The 22594-nt window shown below is 39.6% G+C and overlaps 2 protein-coding genes across 4 annotated transcripts; one reads left to right on the top strand and one right to left on the bottom strand.

Moving 5' to 3' along the window:
- Window positions 1-445: 445 nt before the first annotated feature.
- LOC113027369 (uncharacterized) lies at window positions 446-3538 on the top strand. Of its 3 annotated transcripts, none has more exons than XM_026176986.2 (3): window positions 446-599; window positions 2408-2667; window positions 2823-3538. In XM_026176986.2, exons 1-3 carry the CDS (start codon window positions 564-566, stop codon window positions 3292-3294), a joined length of 768 nt encoding a protein of 255 aa, XP_026032771.2. In that variant the 5' UTR covers window positions 446-563; the 3' UTR covers window positions 3295-3538. The 3 variants fall into 3 exon arrangements, 2 of the variants coding, with proteins under 2 accessions (XP_026032771.2, XP_026032770.2); XR_003273034.2 differs by having other exon boundaries at window positions 464-599; window positions 2231-2724; XM_026176985.2 differs by having other exon boundaries at window positions 464-599; window positions 2231-2667.
- Window positions 3539-17910: 14372 nt separating this feature from the next.
- Window positions 17911-19561, bottom strand: htr1ab (5-hydroxytryptamine (serotonin) receptor 1A b). Its single transcript, XM_026176984.2, has one exon. The coding sequence runs from the start codon at window positions 19413-19415 to the stop codon at window positions 18165-18167; it is 1251 nt and encodes a 416-aa protein (XP_026032769.1). The 5' UTR covers window positions 19416-19561; the 3' UTR covers window positions 17911-18164.
- Between the last annotated feature and the right edge of the window lie 3033 nt (window positions 19562-22594).

Below are 22594 nucleotides of genomic sequence, written 5' to 3'. Positions count from 1 at the left end.
CTCTGAAACAGCACTTTCCCTTTGAAACAGCTTTTGTTAATTTTGTTCTTTCTTACCAGATAAACCTCAGATTTAGAGGTTAGGAAGCATATATGTGGTTCTTCTACTCTATTGGGCATTTTGTTATCTTATTTATCAAAGCAAAGAAGCCTTAAAAACCCTTTTTATAAAGCATTTCTTTGTTATATGAGGCTTTACAGCAAAATAGGAGGCTTACTTTTTTATCGTACATGGTTGGATGATGTGAGTGGTATTTATAGCATTGTAAGAATTAAATATTGCTTCTACACAGTAGAGCGTCTGTCATTGTCTATCAGAATTAAGCTCAGGTCCTTGAAAAAAGCATTTCCTTGACTAGTTTCCTGTAACCATGGTAATAGGAAGCCCTCTCCAATCACGTTTTTGTACTGTATGTCAGGGAAGTGAACAGCTTCCTGCTGTTTTCACTGGCTTCCTCTCCACTGGTGTGAACTCAGGATTCCGCATTAGGTCCTGGAAAGCTGTGCAGCTTTTAACCACAGCTCTTGTTGTGAGCAGTTTTTTTCTGTTTTCTGCATTTTCTAATGAATTTGCCCTCAACGCAGTCACATTTGAATGACGTAAGTTTAAACTTTCTTGTAAAAATTTAGACCAAACAGGAGTTTAGGCAGTGGCAGTTTCAAGATTTCATTTTTATTTCTTATGTTTTCAATACTTTTCAGGTGATTACTTGAGTGAACAAAACCAGTGAGATCAATTAATTTCTCTAATAATGTGATTTTGAAGCTTTATCTAAATTTATTTTCATATCACTGCTCAGTGGGACACGAGAGCTGCATGTATAAAATCAGCTGTCAGCTCTGACTTTAAAAATCTTTTAAAGATTTGCTAACTTTGCCCTAAAGTAAGGTTTTAAAAGTCATACTTAAAGCACCTTCATCTTTGCTGTTGTGTGATTCTGCATTCGGGATTCTTCATTGACATGTCTCGTCTCTTCTACACTCTCTGGCTATTTTGTTAGCTACGTCTTGCTAGTTCTAGCTGGGCTCCCTTTGATCTTCACTACTACATTAGTTCACATAGATTCAACAAGATGCTGGAAACATTCCCCAGAGATTTTTGTCCATATTGACATTATAGCATTAAACAGTTACTGCGGATTTGTCGGCTGCACATCCATGATGCAAATGTCCTGTTTTTCCACATTCCAAAGGTGCTCTCACCAGAATCAGATCTGTTGACTTTGGAGGTAACAGTGAATTGCTTGCCACATTCAATAAACGAGTTAAGATTATTTGAGACATGATGTATTATAATGGCAGAACTGTGGTCATAAAGGGGTGGACATGGTCAGCAACAATACTCAGGTAGGCTGTTGTGTATAAACAGCACTCACTTGGTTGTAACGAGTGGTTATTTCAGTTACTGTTGCCATCGAATCAACTCCAAGCAGTCTGGCTATTCTCCTCTGACCTCTTCTAGCATCAACAAGATATTTTCACACAGAGAAAATGCTGCTCACTGGATATTTTCTCTCTGTAAAGCCCAGAAATGATTGTGTGGGAAAATTCCAGTAGCTCAGCAGTTTCTGAAATACTCAGCCCAGCCTGTTTGGCACCAACAACCATGCCATGTTCAGTGTCACTTAAATCACCTTTCTTCCCCATTCTGATACCCAGTTTGAACTTCAGTCGATCATCTTAACCATGTGTTTTTGACTAACTGTATTAGGTTGCTGCTGTGTGATTGGCTGATTGCTGCTGTTAAAGTGGTCAATGGGCATAATGTTTCCGATATAACATATTAAATATACTATATTAAACATGGTCTGTGTTAGTTTTAGATTGTTTTTTTAAACTCTTGAATCTTTAGGAATCAATAGAGATGGGATAAGCAAGACAAGCACAGAGATATGTTGGCAACTGCCTGGTAACCACTGGTTGTTTAGATACCCACCACTATAAAGTCTGTGTTTGGGTTACTGTGGTAATAGTCTGTTGGGTTCACAGTAAGTGAGTGGATGTCTTTTGTCCAACCTCTTATTTAGACATCTTCCTCTCACAAACCTAATGGATTCTTTCCAGTGATAAGGCAGTGTTATATATGTGGAAAAAAAAACTGTAGAGGGAATATTCTGCCATTGTCTGCAGTGAGAGTGAAAACATCTTAGAATGACAGTGAACTACATAAAAGATAACAAAAGCATATCAGACAGAACAGGCATACAGAGAAAGTTTATTTTATATTTCAGAGAGACTAAAAACCACTTCCTGGGGAGTCACGAACACACTTGCGAGAAAGAAATGGAGAACTGATTTACATCAAGCAGCACTCCATTACTCCTCCTCACTGGATCAAACTGGCAGCGATGCAGCTTGGTCATCCAGTCACCATCAGCACTTCTCTCCAAATCCCTCCCCAACCTCAGAGTCTGATATCCAGGAGCCGACACCCATTCCTGCTGGACTCCATCCAGCCCGTGTTGGTCAGGGCTATCATCAATCCAAAACGGGGGATGGAGGAACCTCTCCAGCCGCAGACTCCACAAAGCCCCAGTAACTGCAGCTCATCGGGACCTGGTGGGAAATCCTGCTGGAGTTTAGACCTGAGGGTGGCTATTCTTCTGCTTACTCTGGCAGGAGCAGTAATCCTCCTGCTGCTGTACAGACTGTTACAGCTGAGACACAGGTGTGTACATGTGTAATAACATGTAGCCAAAAGGTAAATTGATGTCAGGCTTGTTTGGTAAGTCATCTGTGTGTGTCTTGACCCAACTCAGTTTGGCCTCAGAAATGGGATCCGAGTTTTACCACTATATTTATTTGGTGTTATGTTTTCTTCAGGCTGAGGATGGCCAGAGCGAGGCATGCTTTGGAGTACACCAGCTTCTACCACAGTGGCACCTACACACTCAAACACCCCACACCTTGTCAGGAGCTGCCAGAGAAGAACAGGGCAGTACCTGAAGACACTGCACCACTCCAAACCATAACCTCAGTGACACCTGCTGTCATCACCCCAGTGCCACCTCCATCGCTGCCCTCACCGGCACCCCCTCCACTGCCACTCCCCCCACCTCCTGTCCTACCACGTCCACCTCTTCACCCTCCAGTTTCTCTCCCTCCAACACCCCCTGTCCTGTCACTCCCTCTTCCCGTGCCTGTCATCCACACCACCCCGCCCAGCCCTCACCTGTCATGGGGTGCCTGCTCAGATGCAGATGTTTATTCTCGGATTGGGACTTTCAGGCCATCCAGGCTTTCCAACCTCTCCAACCAGTCGACAGTCATCCTGTTTGAACACTCATCTGTTTGAACTCTCACAGAATGTGTGTGATCTCCTCAAGGAGTCTGTGACTGTGACAAGGATTACAAGATGTTTCCTGTACTCTATGTTTGTGTGTGTAATATACAGCAAAATATAAGAGGTTAACGTTTCAAAACTTTAAAACATGAAGTTTGCACTTTGTCAGCCACTGAAGGGCTTTATTGACAAAAAAAAGAAAGAAAAAAGCAGATGCAATAAAATTGCAATTTAATTAAAAACACCTCTATTATAACCATGTTTTTTTCTTAACTGGATTGTGACGTCAGGAGGACAGATGAAACCCTCCACTTGTCCAAGAAGCAGGACTAAAAAACTACCAATAGCAGATGAACACTATGTAAAACAGGGCTTATGAATACATTGACTTTTTGGTGGAGGATTTCAGAAGCGAGGTACAACAGTGAACATCTACAGTCATCTGTAAAACATGGCAGAAGGTTGCATTTCAGTCAGTGGTGTCAGGGAATGTGTTAAAGTTGATGTGAATGCAAAAAAAGCACAGCCAGATCCACCAATCAGAACCATTTGGAAGCATCTGATTGACAACAGCTTCATTTCTCAGCATGACAGGGATCCCATGAAAAGAAAAAATTAAGAATTTGAAAATTCATGGATTAGAATGAGTGTAGGCAGCACGGTGGCACGGTGGTTAGCACTGTTGCCGCACAGCAAGAAGGTCCTGAGTTCAATTCCACCATCAGGCCGGGGTCTTTCTGTGTGGAGTTTGCATGTTCTCCCCGTGTTTGTGTGGGTTCCCTCCGGGTACTCCGGCTTCCTCCCACCGTCCAAAGACATGCAGCTTGTGGGGATAGGTTAATTGGAAAATCCAAATTGCCATTAGGTGTGAATGTGCGAGTCAATGTGAGTGCGAATGGTTGTCTGACCCTGTGTGTTGGCCCCGCGACAGACTGGCGACCTGTCCAGGGTGTACCCCACCTCTCGCCCTATGACAACTGGGATAGGCTCCAGCGCCCCCCGTGACCCTGAAAAGGAGAAGCGAAAGTGAATGGATGGATGGATATAATGATTGTATTTTAGAGTTTAAAATAGTTTGATCAAAGACCTTTCAATCCTGGTGGATTAACCATTACAGAAACATAAAAAATAAGTTACCTATGCTGTTAATTTAGGGCAGATATGGCATAACGCTTGCATTTTGTGGTGTCCTCATAAGTTTGTTAAGCACTGTATAACGAGTCCATCACCAGGTAGTTAGTAACACATTTTTGTGTTTTCGTTGTGTGACCACATTCAGGTGTGAATAAGAAATTCTGCATTACATACTTCATCGTGCAGATTGAGAAAATACACACCCTGTTATTTGTCTTAAAATATTGTAATATAAAAAATAATAATAATAACGACATTTTTAAATATTAAAAAAATAACCATGATCCCTAGTCCCTTTAGCTATCTAGTGATCACCTAATGATTAACTCACTATTACTTTCTGCCTCTTTCTGTGGCTCCTTAATAATGAGCATCATAACTTACAAAATGATCATTTTGTTTTCTTTAAAACTCGACGACAGTGTTTAGGAAAATGTTCACTACCATCATAAATCAAGAGACCTGTAGGTTCATTTTCTCATATTCTCCTGTACATTCTGATGTTTAATGGCCTCCTGAGTTAGAAATATGGGATTAATGTCAATGCCATCCTTCCAGCCCTCTCACCTGGATGCTGTTAGTCTCCTAAAATGAGACTGTTATCTCTTAGTGGCTAATACTGTTTAATCCTTCCATGAAAAATGGGGATTCAAGTAAACAGTGCATGTATCATCAAATTTTAAGAGGAACTTTAACTAATGAAAGAAGTCATGTATATGTATAACCATGTATAATTTATTCTGCATGAAGTAGTTCTGAAGTTTGAAGGATTCTTAAAGTGGATATGCAACATTTCAAAATGAAGAACTTTGATTAATATTCAACACATCCAGAAAACAAACACATTCATATTCATCCTTGCCTGACATTTCCTCATTTTATTTAATTGCCTCTGCTGTATATTGTTACAAATGTCTTTCCTCCTCAGCTTACAACCACTTACGAGACATTGCAGAAGCGCATGCACATATTGAATTAACTGGCTTTTAGAATGGAGACCGTGACCCCACGAGCAGACTTGTATGCAGAAATGACTAAAGATACAAGGTACACAAGGTTGCAGTTTTCACCCCAGCAGGCAGAGAGCAACAAACAACCATCAACTAAAACAGCTTCCCTTTACAAACTAATGTTGAATTATAAATGAGAGGTTGGTTGGAAAAAACATATTGAAATATTGAAGAAAAATTCACCTTGTTAATGTGGCCACTAAGATCACCATAGAAACAAGATGTTAGATGTCAGACGTTGCCCTTGTGCCAATGGGGCTTTTTAATATGTGCTAACTTCATCCACTGGGGAAGAGCACTAATGAAATAGTTAAGAGTTGAGCGATTGCATTGTTAAACATACGGTTTAATAATCATGTTTGAATTTTTTGCTGTTAAAGGCTTATATTACTAAATGAAGCAAAAGCTTATGATACAGAAAGAGACAGAGGGGGGGCATGAATGCAAAGAATGGTGTGAAACAGGGAGGGACGCTGCCATGAAAACCCAGCTCAGGAAATACCTCCCAACTGAGGAAACAATGAGCTCTGCTACTGCAACAATTCAGTAAAAATGGTTAAGATAAACAGGTTAGGAGCGCTACGTTTCTAATCGGGCAGTAGTTTATTTATTACAAACCACTTGAGTTTTGCATTGTGGAGGGCACCCTGAAGTAATTAAGTGCATGTTGTTATTCATGCAAAGTAAGAAAATATGTCAAAAGTTGTCAGTATTCCAGTTATCAGCATAAAAACTAGACTGAAAATGAGTGAAAAGAACATAATTGTTCTTTTCAAACTGGTCAGTCTACCTGTAACTTAGCTGCACAAATCTAGTGATACCTCAAATCTCAGCACAGGGAAATTTGATTAATGAGGCAAACTGACCTCTACAGGCAATATTTGATGCTGGTGTGTTTTGTTGCTTACAGTGAATTTCCTGTTTGGCCAGATAAAGCTTTCTGCTTAGCCAGCATTAGCTTAAGTAATAAAGTGGACAACTTGGCATTCATTGTAGCAGCTAGCTGGCTAACATTATCTCTAGAAAAATGCTGTCTCTAGCCACAACAATCTTCATTGTCTTTAGTTAGTGATCAATGGACTCCATAAGCTATCATAAACTAGTGCTGCTCAATGATGAAAATGCAAACAGAGGTGATTTTCTTAAAAAAAAAGAAAAAAAAACTAGGGAACAAATAAAAAACAAGCAAGCAAACAAAAATAGCTAAGAGGCTGTTAGAGGAAACTGTATGTCAGTGTGATACAAGCCAATTTAAATGCTCCCATTTTCATATTAACATTCACATCAGAGTTATTAGTAGTGAAATACTGAAGTACTCCTATTCGTTAAGTTAATCACTGAATAGCATATTGCTTGTGCTGAGAATCACTGGATTAAAAGCATATAAACTATTAGGAGGAATAGATCGATTTTAATTACATGTACACCGATCAGCTCAGCAGCCACAACTGATCCCTAGAAGGTCAGCTGAATTGATTATTGCTACACTGGATTTAAGGGAACCTTATGAGATTAGGTAAGATCACAAGCTTATTTCCTGCAAGAATTTCTTTCCCAAAAGGTAACACGGGTAGCACAAGTGCATGTTCTTCTGCAAGGCGGCATATTTTGTAGAAATATGTGACTATATAGCTAATGAATGTTGTCTCTTGGTGTTTTGTTTTGGGGTTTTTTTGACAAGAAATGTTTAGATAGAAAGAAAGATAGTTAATGAATATAATTCATACAGACTGTCATGGGCTTTTGACCCAACATTTTGAGTTTTGGAATGTTTTGAGTTTTCTGTGAGCTCATGAGCTCTATATCTATATCTCTATATCTAGTTCTTTCAACATAACATAACATATTGTCTATGTATCCTGTTCATGGGGTCTGTAGGTTTGCACTCCTTTTAAATAAAAAAAGAGAAAACTATTCAATATACTTCAGGTATTTATGATAATTATTATCTATAACAGTGAGTAAAAGTGTTCTAAATCTTGCTTGGCTCTGTCTGACTGGTAGGAACAGTGTTTGCAGTGCTAAATAAAATGAAATACAGTTTCTGTCCCTACTTAACTCATGTAACTGTGTATCAGATCGAGGATCATTACTTACTGCGTCATAGTCGCCATTTGCTGGAACGAGTGTGTCGACGATCACACAGTCCAGTGACCGGGTATCGATGACTTCACACATCATACACTACAATTTTAATGCATTGAGTTTAACAGATTGGACATCCCTATCTTGTTTTTGTAAACCAGATGGCACAAGAGAGGGTGTTTATAACTTACACTTTCATTCCAAAAGACTACAGATGGGTTTTTAGGTCAGTACAGCTAGTTTTGATTTCTGTGCCACACAGTTTATTGAAAGTTATAAAAAATATCAAACATTAAAGACCTTATCCTTTCCTAAAAGCTGCATGCTGTGTTTTTGTTATCGCCTAAAAACAAACGTGGTGTTAAACAATGAGGAAATGCTGAAAGGTAAATCTCAGTTACCGCTGGAATCACACAGCCAAATTCCAGAGAAGATTGCTGTCAGCTGTCAGCAATAAAAACAGACTTCCACCTTCACAAAGTTTATATGTGTCCCAAAACATCCATACAGGCAGATTTAAGAGGCAGATGGAAAATGTCATGGATTGATCCATCCTTAATAACACAGGATGAGGATGCGTGGTAATTGCTTTCCCAAGCGACATAGACAATATTGTGCTTTGAACATCGAGAGAAATTTTCCATTCCTCTGAAGGAAAACAAAAAGGCTGTGCTATGACTGACGTTTTCGTCTTCCTCTCATTGTTTACAAATGAACCAGAATGCATGGACAAAACTACAGTGGGAGAAATGACAACTGCTTTTTTAAAATTAGTGACTAAATGCAAAAATCTTTGTGGAATCTATTTTTCCTTTGAGTTCAGTTCATTTTTAATTTTTCCAACAGCATGTTCTTTTCTTTATAATTATCAATATTCACCATTTCAATTGATGTAGCAAAGAACTTCAGAAATCCTTAATAACTTAGTTATTTCCTATCTTATAATCACCTCATTTGGTTGATGATTAAGCTTTTCTTTAAATGAGATTTTACTTGCCTGGGTCCACACTATAGACTGTATATTAAAGATGGATGAATCCACTGTAAAGTTTGCCCTAATTTTCGGGTTTTAGTCACCAGTTTTTTGAAACTCGATCAGATCAGCCAATGCCAGCAAACTTTATCAGCAAACTGCATTTAAAGCTTTCAATACAATGTCAAAAATAGCTGCTAACTAAGAAAATAATAATGTAAAAACGTAGGACAACAAATCAGGGAAAAGTTGACTTAAAGGATGAGAACAGGAGCTCAAACTGTAGGCCATGTCCCTCCTTTGGGAGTTGGCTGTTGGACTGCCAGTGCTGCTTATTGTCACTGATTTGGTTCATAAATAAAGAGAGGAGGACTCTGTGTCTTCAGGATCTTGTAACTGCTTTTTGCAAACGATGCAGTCCTATTGGCTTTATCAAGTGGGGACCTCCTGCTTTAATTTGGAAACTTTGCAACCGAGTGCAAGGCAACTAGTATAAGGAGGAAGTGTCACGGCTGCCGAGGCGAGCCGTGTGGAGTTGGAAAAAGGACCCAAGAGCAAGCAGTGTATGAAAAGATTAGTGGAGTTTATTTACAAGGTGTCAGTGGCAGGAACAGAAAACTAATAATGAGACAAACTAACGGAAACCTAAACTGGGAAAACTAAAGAGCAACTAGAAATCCACAGGACACGGGGAGAAAGGCAGAGAGACGCAGACTGACGGAGGATACAAAAACGCAGAGAGACACAGATGAATGCAGAAAAGCGCGGACTTACATGGAGTAATACAGACGAACCGGCAACAGGCAGGAGACCACACAGGGCTTAAATACACACACCAGTAATCAGGGGATAAGAGACAGGAGGGCAACACAGCTGGGAGAAATCAGAGCTGACGGGACAGGGGAAATGTAAACTGAACACACTCACATCAGACATGAACCTTCAGAATAAAACAGGAAATTAACAGACAGAGAACCAGACAGGACACTGAACTTGACAGGCAGACTCATGAGCAGACACAAAAACACCATGGACAGACAGAGGTAACACAGAGAAGTGGGAGCAGGCAGGCAAAGAACAGAAACCTAACAAATGGCAAAATAACAACAGAATACACACTCGGCATGAACAAAAGCATAAGGAAACACAAAACACTGAGTCCTCAGACTCAGGACCATGACAGGAAGAGCTCCAAGTCTGAGGCTGTGGTTCTCAGTCAGAAAAAAGGTGGCGTATCCGCTCCAGTTTGGGAATGAGTTGCTGCCCCAATTGTATGAGCTAAAGTAGCTTGGGGACTTGATAACAGATGAGGGAAGGATGGAGCAGTAGAGTAACAACAGACTGGAGCAGGATGCTGAACTGATGTGTCATGGTGAGGAGAGCTTGGCGTGAAAGAAAAAAGAGAAATTTATCAGTTGATCTACATCCCCACCCTCATCTATGGCAAGGAGCTGTGGGTAGTGATCAGATGAATGAGATTGCCGATACAGCAGTGGAATTAGCTTCCTCCGTAGGTGTATGGGCTCTCCCATGGCGATAAGGTGATTAACTTAGTCATTCAAGAGGAGCTCAGAGTAGATCAGCTACCACTTCACATCAAAAATAACCAGTTTTGGGTGGCTCTAACTATGCTTCCTGGATAAGACGTTTCAGGCATATTCAGATGAGCCCCACACTAAAAAAAAGAACGTGTTGGATTTATTTAATTCAATAGTTGCACACAGATGTTTTGCTTTGACAGCAACTTGAACAGCTGAGATAAGTTAACACTTAATTTTAAAACATTAGGTAATTTCTGTTTAATACACCCAAGACAGAAATCCAAGAGATGGCCAGTCTCCTTTTTTCAGTGCACCTCAAAATTCCTCGAAGTCCCCCCAGAAGAGCTGAAGCAGGTGGCTGGGGAGAGTTAGGTTAGAGTTAGGAATGACGGATAGATGGATGGATATTCCGATTGCCAAGGATTTGGATTAGGGTTATGGTTAGGGCTCGAGATGTCACACAACTTAGATCTCAGAGGGTTAAAAAATGTGGAAACATGTAAATAGCACAGTCTGGACCCATTACAGGGAACTCAAGATCAAGAGGTTGAGAAAAAAAGGTCATCACATACAACTCTGCACATTCTTACTCCTTTTCCTTTATAAACATGATAGTTACTCTTAACATCTTGTGCTCAATCTGCTGGAGATGAGATTGAACACCTGCTGAAGGTATCAAACAGAAGACAACAAAGAAAGAGCTTCTGTTTGATGTCAAACTTAAAATGACGCCTGTGAAACCAAACAAAGTCACAGCGCTGACACCTGCTGCAGGTTCAGGAGGGTCAGACTGAGGCCGAACAGGCTCTAAGATTTATGAAAGGATTGGAGAGAGAGAGGAGCGAGCAGTGTCTGATTCAACAAAATGCAAAATAATACAGTGGTTTGGGCCTAATAATAGTTACAGACCATAATTTCTCTTAAATCACTACTTGTTACACATTTTGTTTTCTATGCTGAATACTGGAAAATTTCATCTTCAACAGCCTGCTAAGATTTGATAAATCAGGTTAAGATATTAGATATGATACTGAGGATTTATCCTTTGCTTCAGTCAGTTCAGTTCAAATGCAGGATCGGAGCACTTAAATTCATTAAAACTTTGCTCCGGCCTCCAGTTGGCAAAGTTAATTTAATAAAGATGTACTCATAATGAGTCTTGACTTCATTACTTTTAGAGGAGCCCTGAGCTGCACACCGAACCATCACGACTTCACAGCAGAGGCTTCATTTGTTTACTTGTGCCTCCAGAAGAGACACTCGTGCATGACCAGGAATGTGTGTTTCACATGAACCCATCAACAGAAGCTTGATCACCACGTTCAGAACTCTGTAACTACACAGTGTGCTGCGATAAAAGAAGCAGGAGAGTATTATTTCTTACAATAACACTCCAAAAAAAACCCCTAAGGATTCTTCACACTCAAATAAACATGATATAGTAAATTTAGGCAAAATGCAAAAAATTGTAAGGTTAATTTATTTAAATAATTAAGGAAAATGTGCAATAAATGTGTATCAACTGAATGTATACCAAAGTAAATTTGATTGGACTATATTTAATTAAATGTAAGATTTTACATTGTACACACACACACTATTATTATTATTATTATTATATACAAATATACAAAACTTAAAGATAGAAAACATGAAATTACTGCATCATCCACTTCCTCCATATGATGTATGAAGGTGTATGTGCTTCCCCCACAGAGACAGGATGATGAAGCAGTTGAGAACTTCACCTTGATGAGAGGAAAGCATCTTTAATTCAGTTTAAAGAGAGCCCTTGGATGAGGAGTGAAGACATGTTAAATATGCCTTCCCTACCCAAGATGACAGCTTTATTTATTATTAGACCTTGGTTAGCTAATGTTTCAGACCTCAGCCTGATTGAAATGCAGGGGCGGGGCCCGAAGAGAGCGATGTATATACGAATCCCCGCAAACTTCGATGAAATAAAGCACTTTTGTAAAGAAGACTGAAACTCTACACAAGTAGAGGGAAGACTTATAAACTCATACAGAACAATTGCTTCACATTTTACTGTGTGTAAATGCCTTTGACCTGCCAGGGTGGTAGATTACAATTGGTTGGGTAAAATCTTGTGCATTTGCATGTTTGTTGTGCATTTGTCCCTTTTTGAATAAGATCAATATTAAATTTATGATTAAAGGAAGCAACATAGACTGAATTAATTTGGATGTTTTCCAAAGAAAATGTCATCCCATCAAAAAGTGCAAAAGCTGCTACACAACACATCTCATTAAATATAGTTTATGTACTTGCTCTTTATGAGTGAAACTCATAACAGAAAATTGAAGACTTGCAACAATGCTTTAAAAGTGTCAGTTCCTAGAAACAACCCTGAAAAAGATGAAGATTTATTTCCTATATATTTCTTAAATAATATCTTGTATATATCTTATATATATCTTTAATAATCTACTGTGAGCCCTGTTCTGAGTTTAATGCCTCGTTTTCTGAGCTGAACTCGTTAACAACAGTTTCAAGAAAGGAAAATTTAATAGACAACGAGGCTTTATTTCGCCTTTGCTTCCCGTGAGGTTGCGGAAACCCATAACGTAATTCCTTTGACAGCAGAACGCCACAGGCAGCCCAGCAGGGGAAACACGACGGAACAGTTCAAGAGTGTATGGATGAAATTTAATCCACACTCTTCACCTCCTCCAGTATGCAGGCTGATTTACAGCCAAGTGCACTTGGCTGCAGTCTCCTGAGGAAGTGCAGTAAACCAAGCTGGAGAACACTAGCATCCAAACAGTGTTTCAGTGGCTTTGCTTCTGTCCTGCACATTTTTAAGTGACCACTCAGGGAAAAGTTTAATGCTTTGCTCAGCAGGTTTTGTGAAACTGTTGCTGCTGGTGTTTTGAGAAATTACCTCTAAGAGATGATGACAAATGTGACTAATATGTTCATTCAGAGGGGGAAACCTTGAGCAATCAGCCATCGGGGAAAAAAAACACCTATTTTTGTTGTTTAAAAGTTATTAGGACACACAAATTGGATGCCTCACTGTGAAGAGAAAAGATCATTAAGCATTATGAAAGACTAAAAATACTTCTGTATTTTTGATTTCCCCATTGCTGTATATTTATGAATTAAGTAGGTACTTTATAGAACTTTGGATTTGTTTCTAAGGGAACTGCCTAAAGGAGTGATTCCTACTTCCCGTTATGCATCTCAATAGCATTTTTCTCTTCATTACTACCTACTAAAAACACACATCAATCAAACTCTGTGAGTCTGTCCTAGTTTTAAAACATTTCTGCAACACTTCCAGGCTATATCTTTAGATTTATGTAGTTTTATGTTAAAATATTTCAAAGTAAGACTGTTAAAATCACAAGTTTTAAAACTTTTCCAACTTCACTATACCAGCAAACATCATATCGCGTCACCTGTCAATCTGCTGGGCACACCTAGGAGTCTTTAAACTCCACCCTTTTGACCTGCTAGGCCTTTTACCACCGTACTCCATATATAATGTAAAAGGCTATTCTGTCACTTGAATGTGCGTTTGTGTTACATTACACCATGTATTCCTATCTTTAAAGAAATGTTAATACTAAGATGGTGGATGCATTAGTGACATAAGTTGATGTTATCCTAAATTAGTGAATCCTGTCAGTAGCATGATTGTAATGTAATATGAACAGTATTTAAAAAAAAACACACACAAAAATATGTAACTCCTTTTTGGTTTTTTGGTTGTTGTTTTTTTCCTTTTTGTGCAATTTCTCCCATTTCTCTGTATTTTACTGGTATGCAAAGTCCTCTGTTTTAGCTAAAGTGTAATCTATCAGAATCCATGGGGATTCTGGAGGCTCTGTTGTGGCAAGCTAAAATAAATAGTTATAATCATTAATTTAAGAAATATATATGATGACAAATATATTTTGGGTATTCATATAAAAAAATAGAAAAGCCAATCTTCATTGGACACAGATGGAATTATAATATGATCTCCCCAGATATTTAAACTGTGGCACAGAGAAAAAGCCACAAAAGCACATTAATTTTTTGGCTCATGTGTGAGAGAGCATCATTTCTTGTAATTAGTTTTTCAGGCCAGAAAAGAAATTTGACATGTAAACTTGTGAAGAGTTATAAACTATTCTGTATCATCCAAACTCATCATGAGAATTGTCTTGAAAACGTCCTTTGAAGAACTGAGCCAGAAAAAATGTAAATCTCAACAGTACTGTGCAAATGTTTTAGGCAGGTGAGGAAAAATGCTGTAAACAAAGAATTCTTTGAAAAGTGAAAGTTTTAATCATTTATTTTCATCAATCAACAAAATGCAGCGAATGAACAAAAGAGAAATCGAAATCAAATCAATATTTGGTGTGGCCACCCTTTGCCTTCAAAACAGCATCAGTTCTACACTTGCACACAGTTTTTGAAGGAACTCGGCTGGTAGGTTGTTCCGAACATCTTGGAGAACTAACCACAGATCTTCTGTGGATGTAGGCATCCTCACATCCTTCTGTCTCCTCGTGTAATCCCAGACACACTCGATGATGTTGAGATCAGGGCTCTGCGGACTCCATGCCATCACAACTTCTTGTTCTTCTTTATGCTGAAGATAGTTCCAAATGACTTTAGCTGTATGTTTGGGGTCGTTGTTCTGCTCCAGAATACATTTGGGCCCAATAAACAATCATTTATGTTTCTCAAAGCATTCTTTGTTTACAGCATTTTTTCTTAGCTGCCTAAAACTTTTGCATTGTATTGTATATCTGAGATGTTTTGTTAAAACAAATACAATGACTGGCCACTCTGTTAGGTACACCTGTTTAGCTGCTCCTTAACCTAAATGTAATCAGCTGAGCATGGCTGAAACTAATTGCATTTAGGCATGTAGACATGGTCAAGATGACTTACTAGGGTTGAATCAGAGTAACAGAATTGTGGTGAAAATGTTACTTTGAATGTAGAGTTGTTGTGGGCTGGTCTGAGTGTTTCAGAAACTGCTGATCTGCTGGGATTTTCCTTCACATTTACCTGTAGGGTTTTTAGAGAATGGTCCAAAAAACAGAAAATATCTAATGAGCGGCCATTCTCTGGGTAAAAAGCTTTTTTGGTGACAGGGGAGAACGGCCAGACTGCTTCAAGCAAATAAGAAGGCAAGAGTAACTCAAACAACCACTCATTACAACCAGGGTATGCAGAAGATCGTCTCTGATTGTACAACACATCAAACCGTGAAGCACATGGGCTACAGAGGCAGAAGACCACACCAGGCACCACTCCGATCAGCTAAAATAATGAACAATAGATGATCTGAAAAAAAAAAAAAAAACATTGTCTGGACTAAGTCTGTATTTCTGCTGTGGCGTTCACGTTGTTGAGTCACAATTTGGTGTAAAAAACACAAAAGTGTGGGTCCCTTGCATCGTGTAGCACCAGTTTAGGCTGGTGTTGCACTGTTTAAATGCCACAGCTTGGTGTTGTTTCTGACCATCTCGATGTCTTCATGACCACACTGTACCCATCTCCTGGAGTCTACTTCCTGCAGGATAACACACCATGTCACAGAGGTCAAATCATCTCAAACTGGTTTCTTGAACATGACAATGAGTTCAGTGAAGCAGTTTGAAATGGCCTCCACAGCCAAAACATCTCAATCAAACAGAGCAACAGGAGATTCAGGATGTGCAGCCACATAAAATCTATCATGTCAATATGAATCAAACTCACTGAAGAATGTTTCCAGCACCTCATTGAACTGCAACGAAGAATTGTCTGTGGGTGTATATGTGGCTCTATTATTGTCTGAGGTTTATAGAGAAAAAACAGTTAAGTTCAAATAAAAGTTAAATAGGATTTAAAGCATCTTCAATTTCTATTCTTGAGCTCTTACCTCTTTTCATTTTCTATTAAACTGAACTTCTTCTTTAGTGTCATTTTTTTTTAAATTTTCAGAGTTTGTTCATTCTGAGTAATTGCTTTCATTATATTGAAATAAGCCACTTTTCATGTTTTAGCTGCCGTAATTATGATTTCCCAACTTCTAGAAATAATAATTTCTTTTTTATTTGTTTTGGGGTTTTTTGTTCAGATATGAGGAAGATTTCTGGAACTCTTATTGCTAGAAGACCACTTTTCAGCACCAGCCAATAAATAAATAAAATAAAATAATACACCTGCTTATTGTGTGAGGCAGCAGGCAGCTGTGGGTCCCTCATACACACCTCCGTGTTCCTGTGTCGCAACAGGCCTTTGATCAGGTAATTGCCCCTCGGCCCCGGAGTTTGCATCCCCCATATGTCTCTATGGCGACCACCTCTTCAGCATCCATCTGCAAGCCGCCTTCACACCCCTTTTAAGATGAACTTATATGTTACGAAGCCACAAGTGAAGTAGCACCGTTTCCACTTAAGCTGCAACCTATTTGTGAAATCTCACATATGATGAATGGTGTGTGTTTATTTTTTGTCCCCTCTTTCCATGGGTTTGTCCATATATCCGGCACATGCAAAAAGCTCCCACACACACACACCTCAGTGGAATGGTGAAATACATTTTTTCAGACTGTAATAAGGAAGCTTTTGTTTCACTCTGAACACTGATGTAACACCCATACATGCATGACACGACATGATCAGAATGCAGGTGGCGCTCATAAGGAACCATCTCAGGACTCAGGAGTCTGTGTGAAGATGCTGTGCGGAGGGTGACATGCTTCAAATGCAAGGGATTAGATCCTGTAAGGAAGTGAGGTGCTTTTTTGACAGATTTAAATGCACAGCTGCCCCTTTAAATTTAAGATCACTTTCCTCTTTAATGCCTGCAAGATCACATTTCAGTTTAATTCATTCCTGCTCTTGTAGAAAGAAATTCTCTAATTAGAGACACTCTTTCATCCATTTAAATATTCTCATTATATTTAGCATTAATTTATGGCCACATTTCCCAGAAATTCAGTTTCATCTAAATAATTTCCTCTGGGATTGATGTTAATACAGTATTCTGATTCTGATTTAAGATTTTTTTTTTAATTTAATAAACACCAAAATGGCATGACTCTGTAATGAGTCAGCCTCCAACAGGTCAGCAGTGGATGGAGAGGTAATTTAGTCATATTCAGACAGACGGATTTAAAAAAAAAATCCACATGTGGAAGCTGCACAGTCACATCCTTAACTGTTGACGCTTCTGCTGGGAAAAGTGTCTCGTTATGCACCTTGCTTGAGGGCACTGCAGTAGATATTTAATGCCATCATTTGCATGCGCATGCATGGTAGTTTATAGAAGCTGGGTGACGGGTTATCACCAGAGACAATGACAATCCTTCAGAAGTTGAAGGTTATGTTATTGTGACTAAATCCCTTTCTGTTTTGCTAATTGCCACATTATTGTATCCATTATTATTGTATCCATTATTACTGCATCCATTATTAACGTATGTAATTACTTATGGTGTAGCAGAGCGACATCATAGATACATGTCATTGTCTATAATTTAATGTCCAAAAAATTGTCGTCTTAGTTTTTTTTTTTTATTTATTTTACTGTTTTTTTTTTTTATTCAATTAACAGACCCCACAAAATGCTTCATATTCTTCTTCTTTCTTATTTTTTATACAGTAACATATTACAACAACCATCGCCTCAATGTTGTAATGTAAACCATCGGATTAAAATAACCCTAAAATTTCGACTGGCACCTGAGGAAAGCATCAAATTTCTAAAAGAAACACTATATTATTGATTTTTTGCCTAGTTAAAATGTTATTTTTTAATTTTAAATATTCACAGCTTAGCTACTGGAAACGTGGATTCACAGTTTCAATTCAATAAATTCTTCCTGGCGCAGAATTTAAAAGTGTTAAAATAATGACTTCAGGGGGAAAAGTATTAAAAAGTTGTTTTTTTTATTGGACATCAAAGAACAGGATGAGCAACACGGAGCTTGAATCAAACGATCACAGCTTTATCTATGCATAGGCTATAGACATCTCTGGAGATATTTAACGATGGTGATGAGCGGCAATAATCATTGTGAGCCCTCAGTTCTTGTTTGAGAACAATCTGTTCGCAGGCTGTTGGTCTCTTTTTCACCTGGATGTCTCCAGATCAGCCCTCAGTGACCCGGTGAGTCTTGAACCATCACGGTCTGCAAAAGTGACACTTGATGATTTTCTTGAAAGCGCTCTGAAAATCTTTGTTGAAGTACGCGTAAATGATGGGGTTCAGTAAAGAGTTGGAGTAGCCCAGCCAGTTAATGACATCCTCTAGCCAGCGGGGCATGTAGCACGACTCCTGGCAGAAAGGCATGACCAGGGCGACGATGAAGAAAGGCAGCCAGCAGAGGATGAAGGTGCCCATGATGATGCCCAAAGTCTTCACCGTTTTGCGCTCCCGTGCCAGCGCGATCTTCCTCTTCGCCTCCGTCGCTTTCTCATGCCTGCTCTCGAAGAGCGGCACGGAGCTCGGGGTGTTGGGCAGCGGCAGGTTGCCTTTGGAGTTGCTGTGAACTTCGATGATCTCCAGAGACTCGCCGTCTTCGGCGTGTCTCACCGCGCCGTTGACACTCGGCAGCGGCCGGGGCTCCACGCTTCTTTTCCAGCTCTTGCCCTGTGCATCTCCTTGGATCTTTTTATGGAAGAGCGCGGGAGAGAGCGCCAGGCAGGAGTCGGACACTTTCTTTTTCTCCGTTTTACGCACCGTCCTCCTGATGCGGAACCGGGCAGCTTTGAATATCCGCCCGTATAAAACCAGCATCAGAGTTAGCGGGATGTAAAAAGCCCCGAAAGTGGAGTATATTGTGTACCAGGGGTCTTGCCTTATCTTACACTGCTTGGGGTTCGCCCTGTCCTCTGCCATGCTGCTGGGCTGGGAGCGCATGATCAGCATAGGCGGCACGGAGATGGAGAACCCCACTAGCCAAGTGACGCTGATGAGGACCGCGGCTCTCCTCGGGGTCCTCTTCTTCATATAGTCTATGGGCTCGGTTATGGCCCAGTATCTGTCCAGAGCGATGGCGCACAGGTGCAGGATGGACGACGTGCAGCATAGCACATCCAGAGAGATGAAGATGTCGCACGGAATCTGCCCGAGAGTCCACCGATTCAAAACCTGGTAGAGCGCCGCCATGGGCAGCACCAGCACCGACACCATCAGGTCCGTGACGGCAAGAGAGCCGATCAGATAGTTGGCGACATTCTGGAGAGAGCGCTCCAGCGCGATTGCTGCAACCACGCACGCGTTCCCAAATATTGCGCACAGGATGAGCGCGCCGAGCAGGAAGGATGTGACCACTTGGTAGCTGAGTTTCACCTCCTCGTCTTCTGGTTTTGGGGCTTTGTTTGAAGAGTTGTCGAGTTGAAGCCAGGCGGTCGTGTTGTTTGTGCCCTCCATCGTTGGGCCACTTCGATGCGACTGGAGAGGTTCTACTCTGCAGAGCGCATGGCACGGGAACACCGTGAAGAGCGCATAGCGGTCAGCTGGTCTGCCGAGAAGTGCAGAGAGGCTGTAAACTGCGAGTGTTGGCTGCTGACGGAGAATGATGCTGCGGTTTTATACCGGTGATGGAAAATGCGTCATTTCTGTGTGAGGCTGTAACAGAGGCATGGTTATGTCTGTTTAGTCCACAGCTCAGGCAGTGAAGATGTAGGAGCTGTGAAAAAAACACAGTAGTTTCCTTCTACTCCGTGGTCTCCAGACTGCAAGTGGATTAAGATTTATTTATTTATTTATTTATGTAAATTTTATTGAAAAAAGTGGATTTGCTCATTTTTGAATGGCCTAAAATTAAAATCATTTTTAAATTTAAAACTATTTCAGTTATTGTTTCAACTCAATATGAGTTGATATGAAATATGTTTTTCTTCCCGTGTATTTCATTTGTGGCAGTCGTCTGCTTTCAGCACCACGATCAGCGCAGTGCAGTCAATCTGAGATGTCACACTGCCACCCGGCGTTGATTCACTGTCACAACACATAAACAATTATTACATTTTTGTTATCTTAAGCTTCAAACGCCTTCAAAGTAAAATAAAATAAAATAATTAAAAAGTTTGGCCATTGTGCCAGATTGTTGTATTATTATGACACTGTATTATTTTCATTCAGTTGTTCAATGTTAAAAACCAAAAGACGTCAAGAACAATATAAAAAGTACTGCTTTGCTGCACCTCCGAGTAAACGAGCTTTAATGAGAGCCTAAAATCTTTGAGTAATTCCATATTGTTTCCTCTATTTGATTTGGAAAAAATTATGCCATCAATTTAAATAAATATTTAAAAGTAATGAAAGTTTAGCTGGATCTGTGACAGACATAAACATTGGCCAACCAAACAACTTTAACAGGGGGGCATTTTCCCTACATCACTTTTCTGTTCCATTAAAGGCAAAATTAACTTTTATCTTAAGTATCTTTTATGTGTGCTGTTGCACTTACACACTTTGTCCACAAATCAGAGGTTATAAACTCAGATGCACAACTGCAAAATTCCATGCAAAACTGGAGTGCAGGATGAGTTCCTGTATAATTAATAAACTCATACATTGTGTCATCTGTGTCACATGTTACATAATGTCAAGTATAAACAAGGATAAACATCCTGCTTTAAATCATAAATGGCCTGCATTAGTATACAACCATTTGCACTCACTGGCCATTTTATTAGGAATACACATGGCAGGAACTTGATGCTTTGACCCATGCAGACATGGTCAAGGTGACCACCTGAAGGTCAAACTGAGCATCAGAATGGGCAATAAATGCAATTTAAGTAACTGTGAAATGTGGAAAGGGTGTTTCTTGATCTGGTTGGTTTTGAGTATTGTAGGTTTATGATTCTTTTGGGGTTTGAATATTGATTTATGGTAAAGCTTTCTATCATTTTTTCTTTTGAGTTTGTTATTATTGCTTCTTGCTTTTTAATTTCTTTTTTATGCTTCTAGTTCTTTGTTTGTCGCTTGATGATGTTAGGTCTCTTTCATGCCCATTCTGTCCAAGCCTCATCTTTGTGTTTTGTCCTTATTTTTTTCTCAGGTGAAGTCAGCTTTTTCTTCATGTTTACCTTTCTGTCCTTGTGTCAGGTTTTGTGGTTTGAGTCCGTGTCTCAGTGTTAGCTTCTGTTTAATTTTGATAATCTCTTGTGTTTTGTATTAAGTTCTTCTTCCCTTGTCTATTCTTCTGTGATTAGCATCAGCTGTGCTCCGACCTGTTTCCTCTTCCTTCATTACCTGGTGTGTAGTGTGTGAATCTGTTCTTTCTTATGTTCTCCCTCTATGTTGTATCCCTCTGTTCCCTGTATTTTTAAGTTTTCCATGTGTTTTGCACCAGCCTTGCTCCATGTATGCTTTGTTCTTAAGCTGAGTTTAAGTTACTCTCCCAAGTTAGTCTCCCAAGTCCTGTGTTTCGGTCTTTACCTGTCACATAGCATTTCATTACAGTTAGCGCCAGATGAGTATTTCAGAAACTGGTGATCTACTGGAATTTTCCTGCAAAACCATGTCTAGGGTTTATAGGGTATGGTTCAAAAGAGAAAATGCTTTGTTGATGCCAGAAATCAGAGAAGAATGGCCAGACTGCTTCAAGCTGATACGACAGTAACTCATGTAACCACTGTATGCAGAAGAGAATTTCTGAATCCAATCAAAGCTTGAAGCGGATGGTCTACATCAGCAGAACACCAGCCAGCTAAGGACAGGAAAGTGAGGTTTCAAAACTGGAAAATGCAAGACTGGAAAAACATCACCTGCTCTGTTAAGTCTTCTGCTGAGACATTCACAGGGTAGGTCAGAATTTTGCATCAACAACATGAAAGCATGGATCCATGCTGCCTTCTATTAAAGCTCTGGGCTGGTGGTGACTTATTTTCTTAGCATACTTTGAGCACTTCTAAAGGACAAAGAGGGTAGCATATTGTGGAAAGGAGAGAAATTTTCTCAATGTGCAAACGTGGATTAATGAAGTCACCACACACGAGAACACCTGGAGTCACAGACAAGAGCAGAAATTCACCGCACTGCAGTTTTTTTAAGTCAAAAAAGGAAACTAGTATTTCTCAAAATCTGACTTTTATAGTTTGTATCCTCAGTCACACTCTTTCCCTCCATTGCTGCTGCAGGACTAAGCTTGATCTTTGTGTGCGCTGCAGCGTGAGCGTTTAAGTCTGTCATTACAAAACTAAGAATCTCTATGTTTTACTCATAGATGTAAAAACATATCAGTAGATTTCATCTGAGGGGACACAATGACCTTACTGGACTCCCAAGGCCAACCCATAAAAGTAACATAACACTGTGTTTAGCTGTTAAACAAAATCAGTTTTATTTTGTGATTTACAAATGAAATTGTTAAAGAATAAATTAACATCCCGCAAGTCTGGTGACTGCTTATTCCTCAGGCTCAGAGTTAAATATAGTTTGGTATTTTCGAATTATTTGTTGTTGTTATTTTAATTGATCTATTTAAAATTTAGTTCAGTTCCATTTTAGTTTTTGTTTGACAATGTTGGGTTTTTAGTTTAGTATTTGTTAGTTTCTGTCTTTCCAATTATTGCTGTGTGCAATGACGTGTCATAGTT

This window comes from Astatotilapia calliptera, chromosome 7, assembly GCF_964374335.1.
Source record: "Astatotilapia calliptera chromosome 7, fAstCal68.1, whole genome shotgun sequence".
Taxonomy (NCBI): Eukaryota; Metazoa; Chordata; class Actinopteri; order Cichliformes; family Cichlidae; genus Astatotilapia; species Astatotilapia calliptera.
This window is presented reverse-complemented; position numbering and strand designations above follow the sequence as displayed.

What these genes read in the sequence shown, in the direction of transcription:
- LOC113027369 (XM_026176985.2), top strand. Translation starts at nt 2,348, where the DNA reads ATGCAGCTTGGTCATCCAGTCACCATCAGCACTTCTCTCCAAATCCCT. An exon ending in CTGTTACAGCTGAGACACAG is followed by an intron (nt 2,668 to 2,822) that starts GTGTGTACATGT and finishes TGTTTTCTTCAG; the next exon opens with GCTGAGGATGGCCAGAGCGA.
- htr1ab (XM_026176984.2), bottom strand. Translation starts at nt 19,415, where the DNA reads ATGGAGGGCACAAACAACACGACCGCCTGGCTTCAACTCGACAACTCT.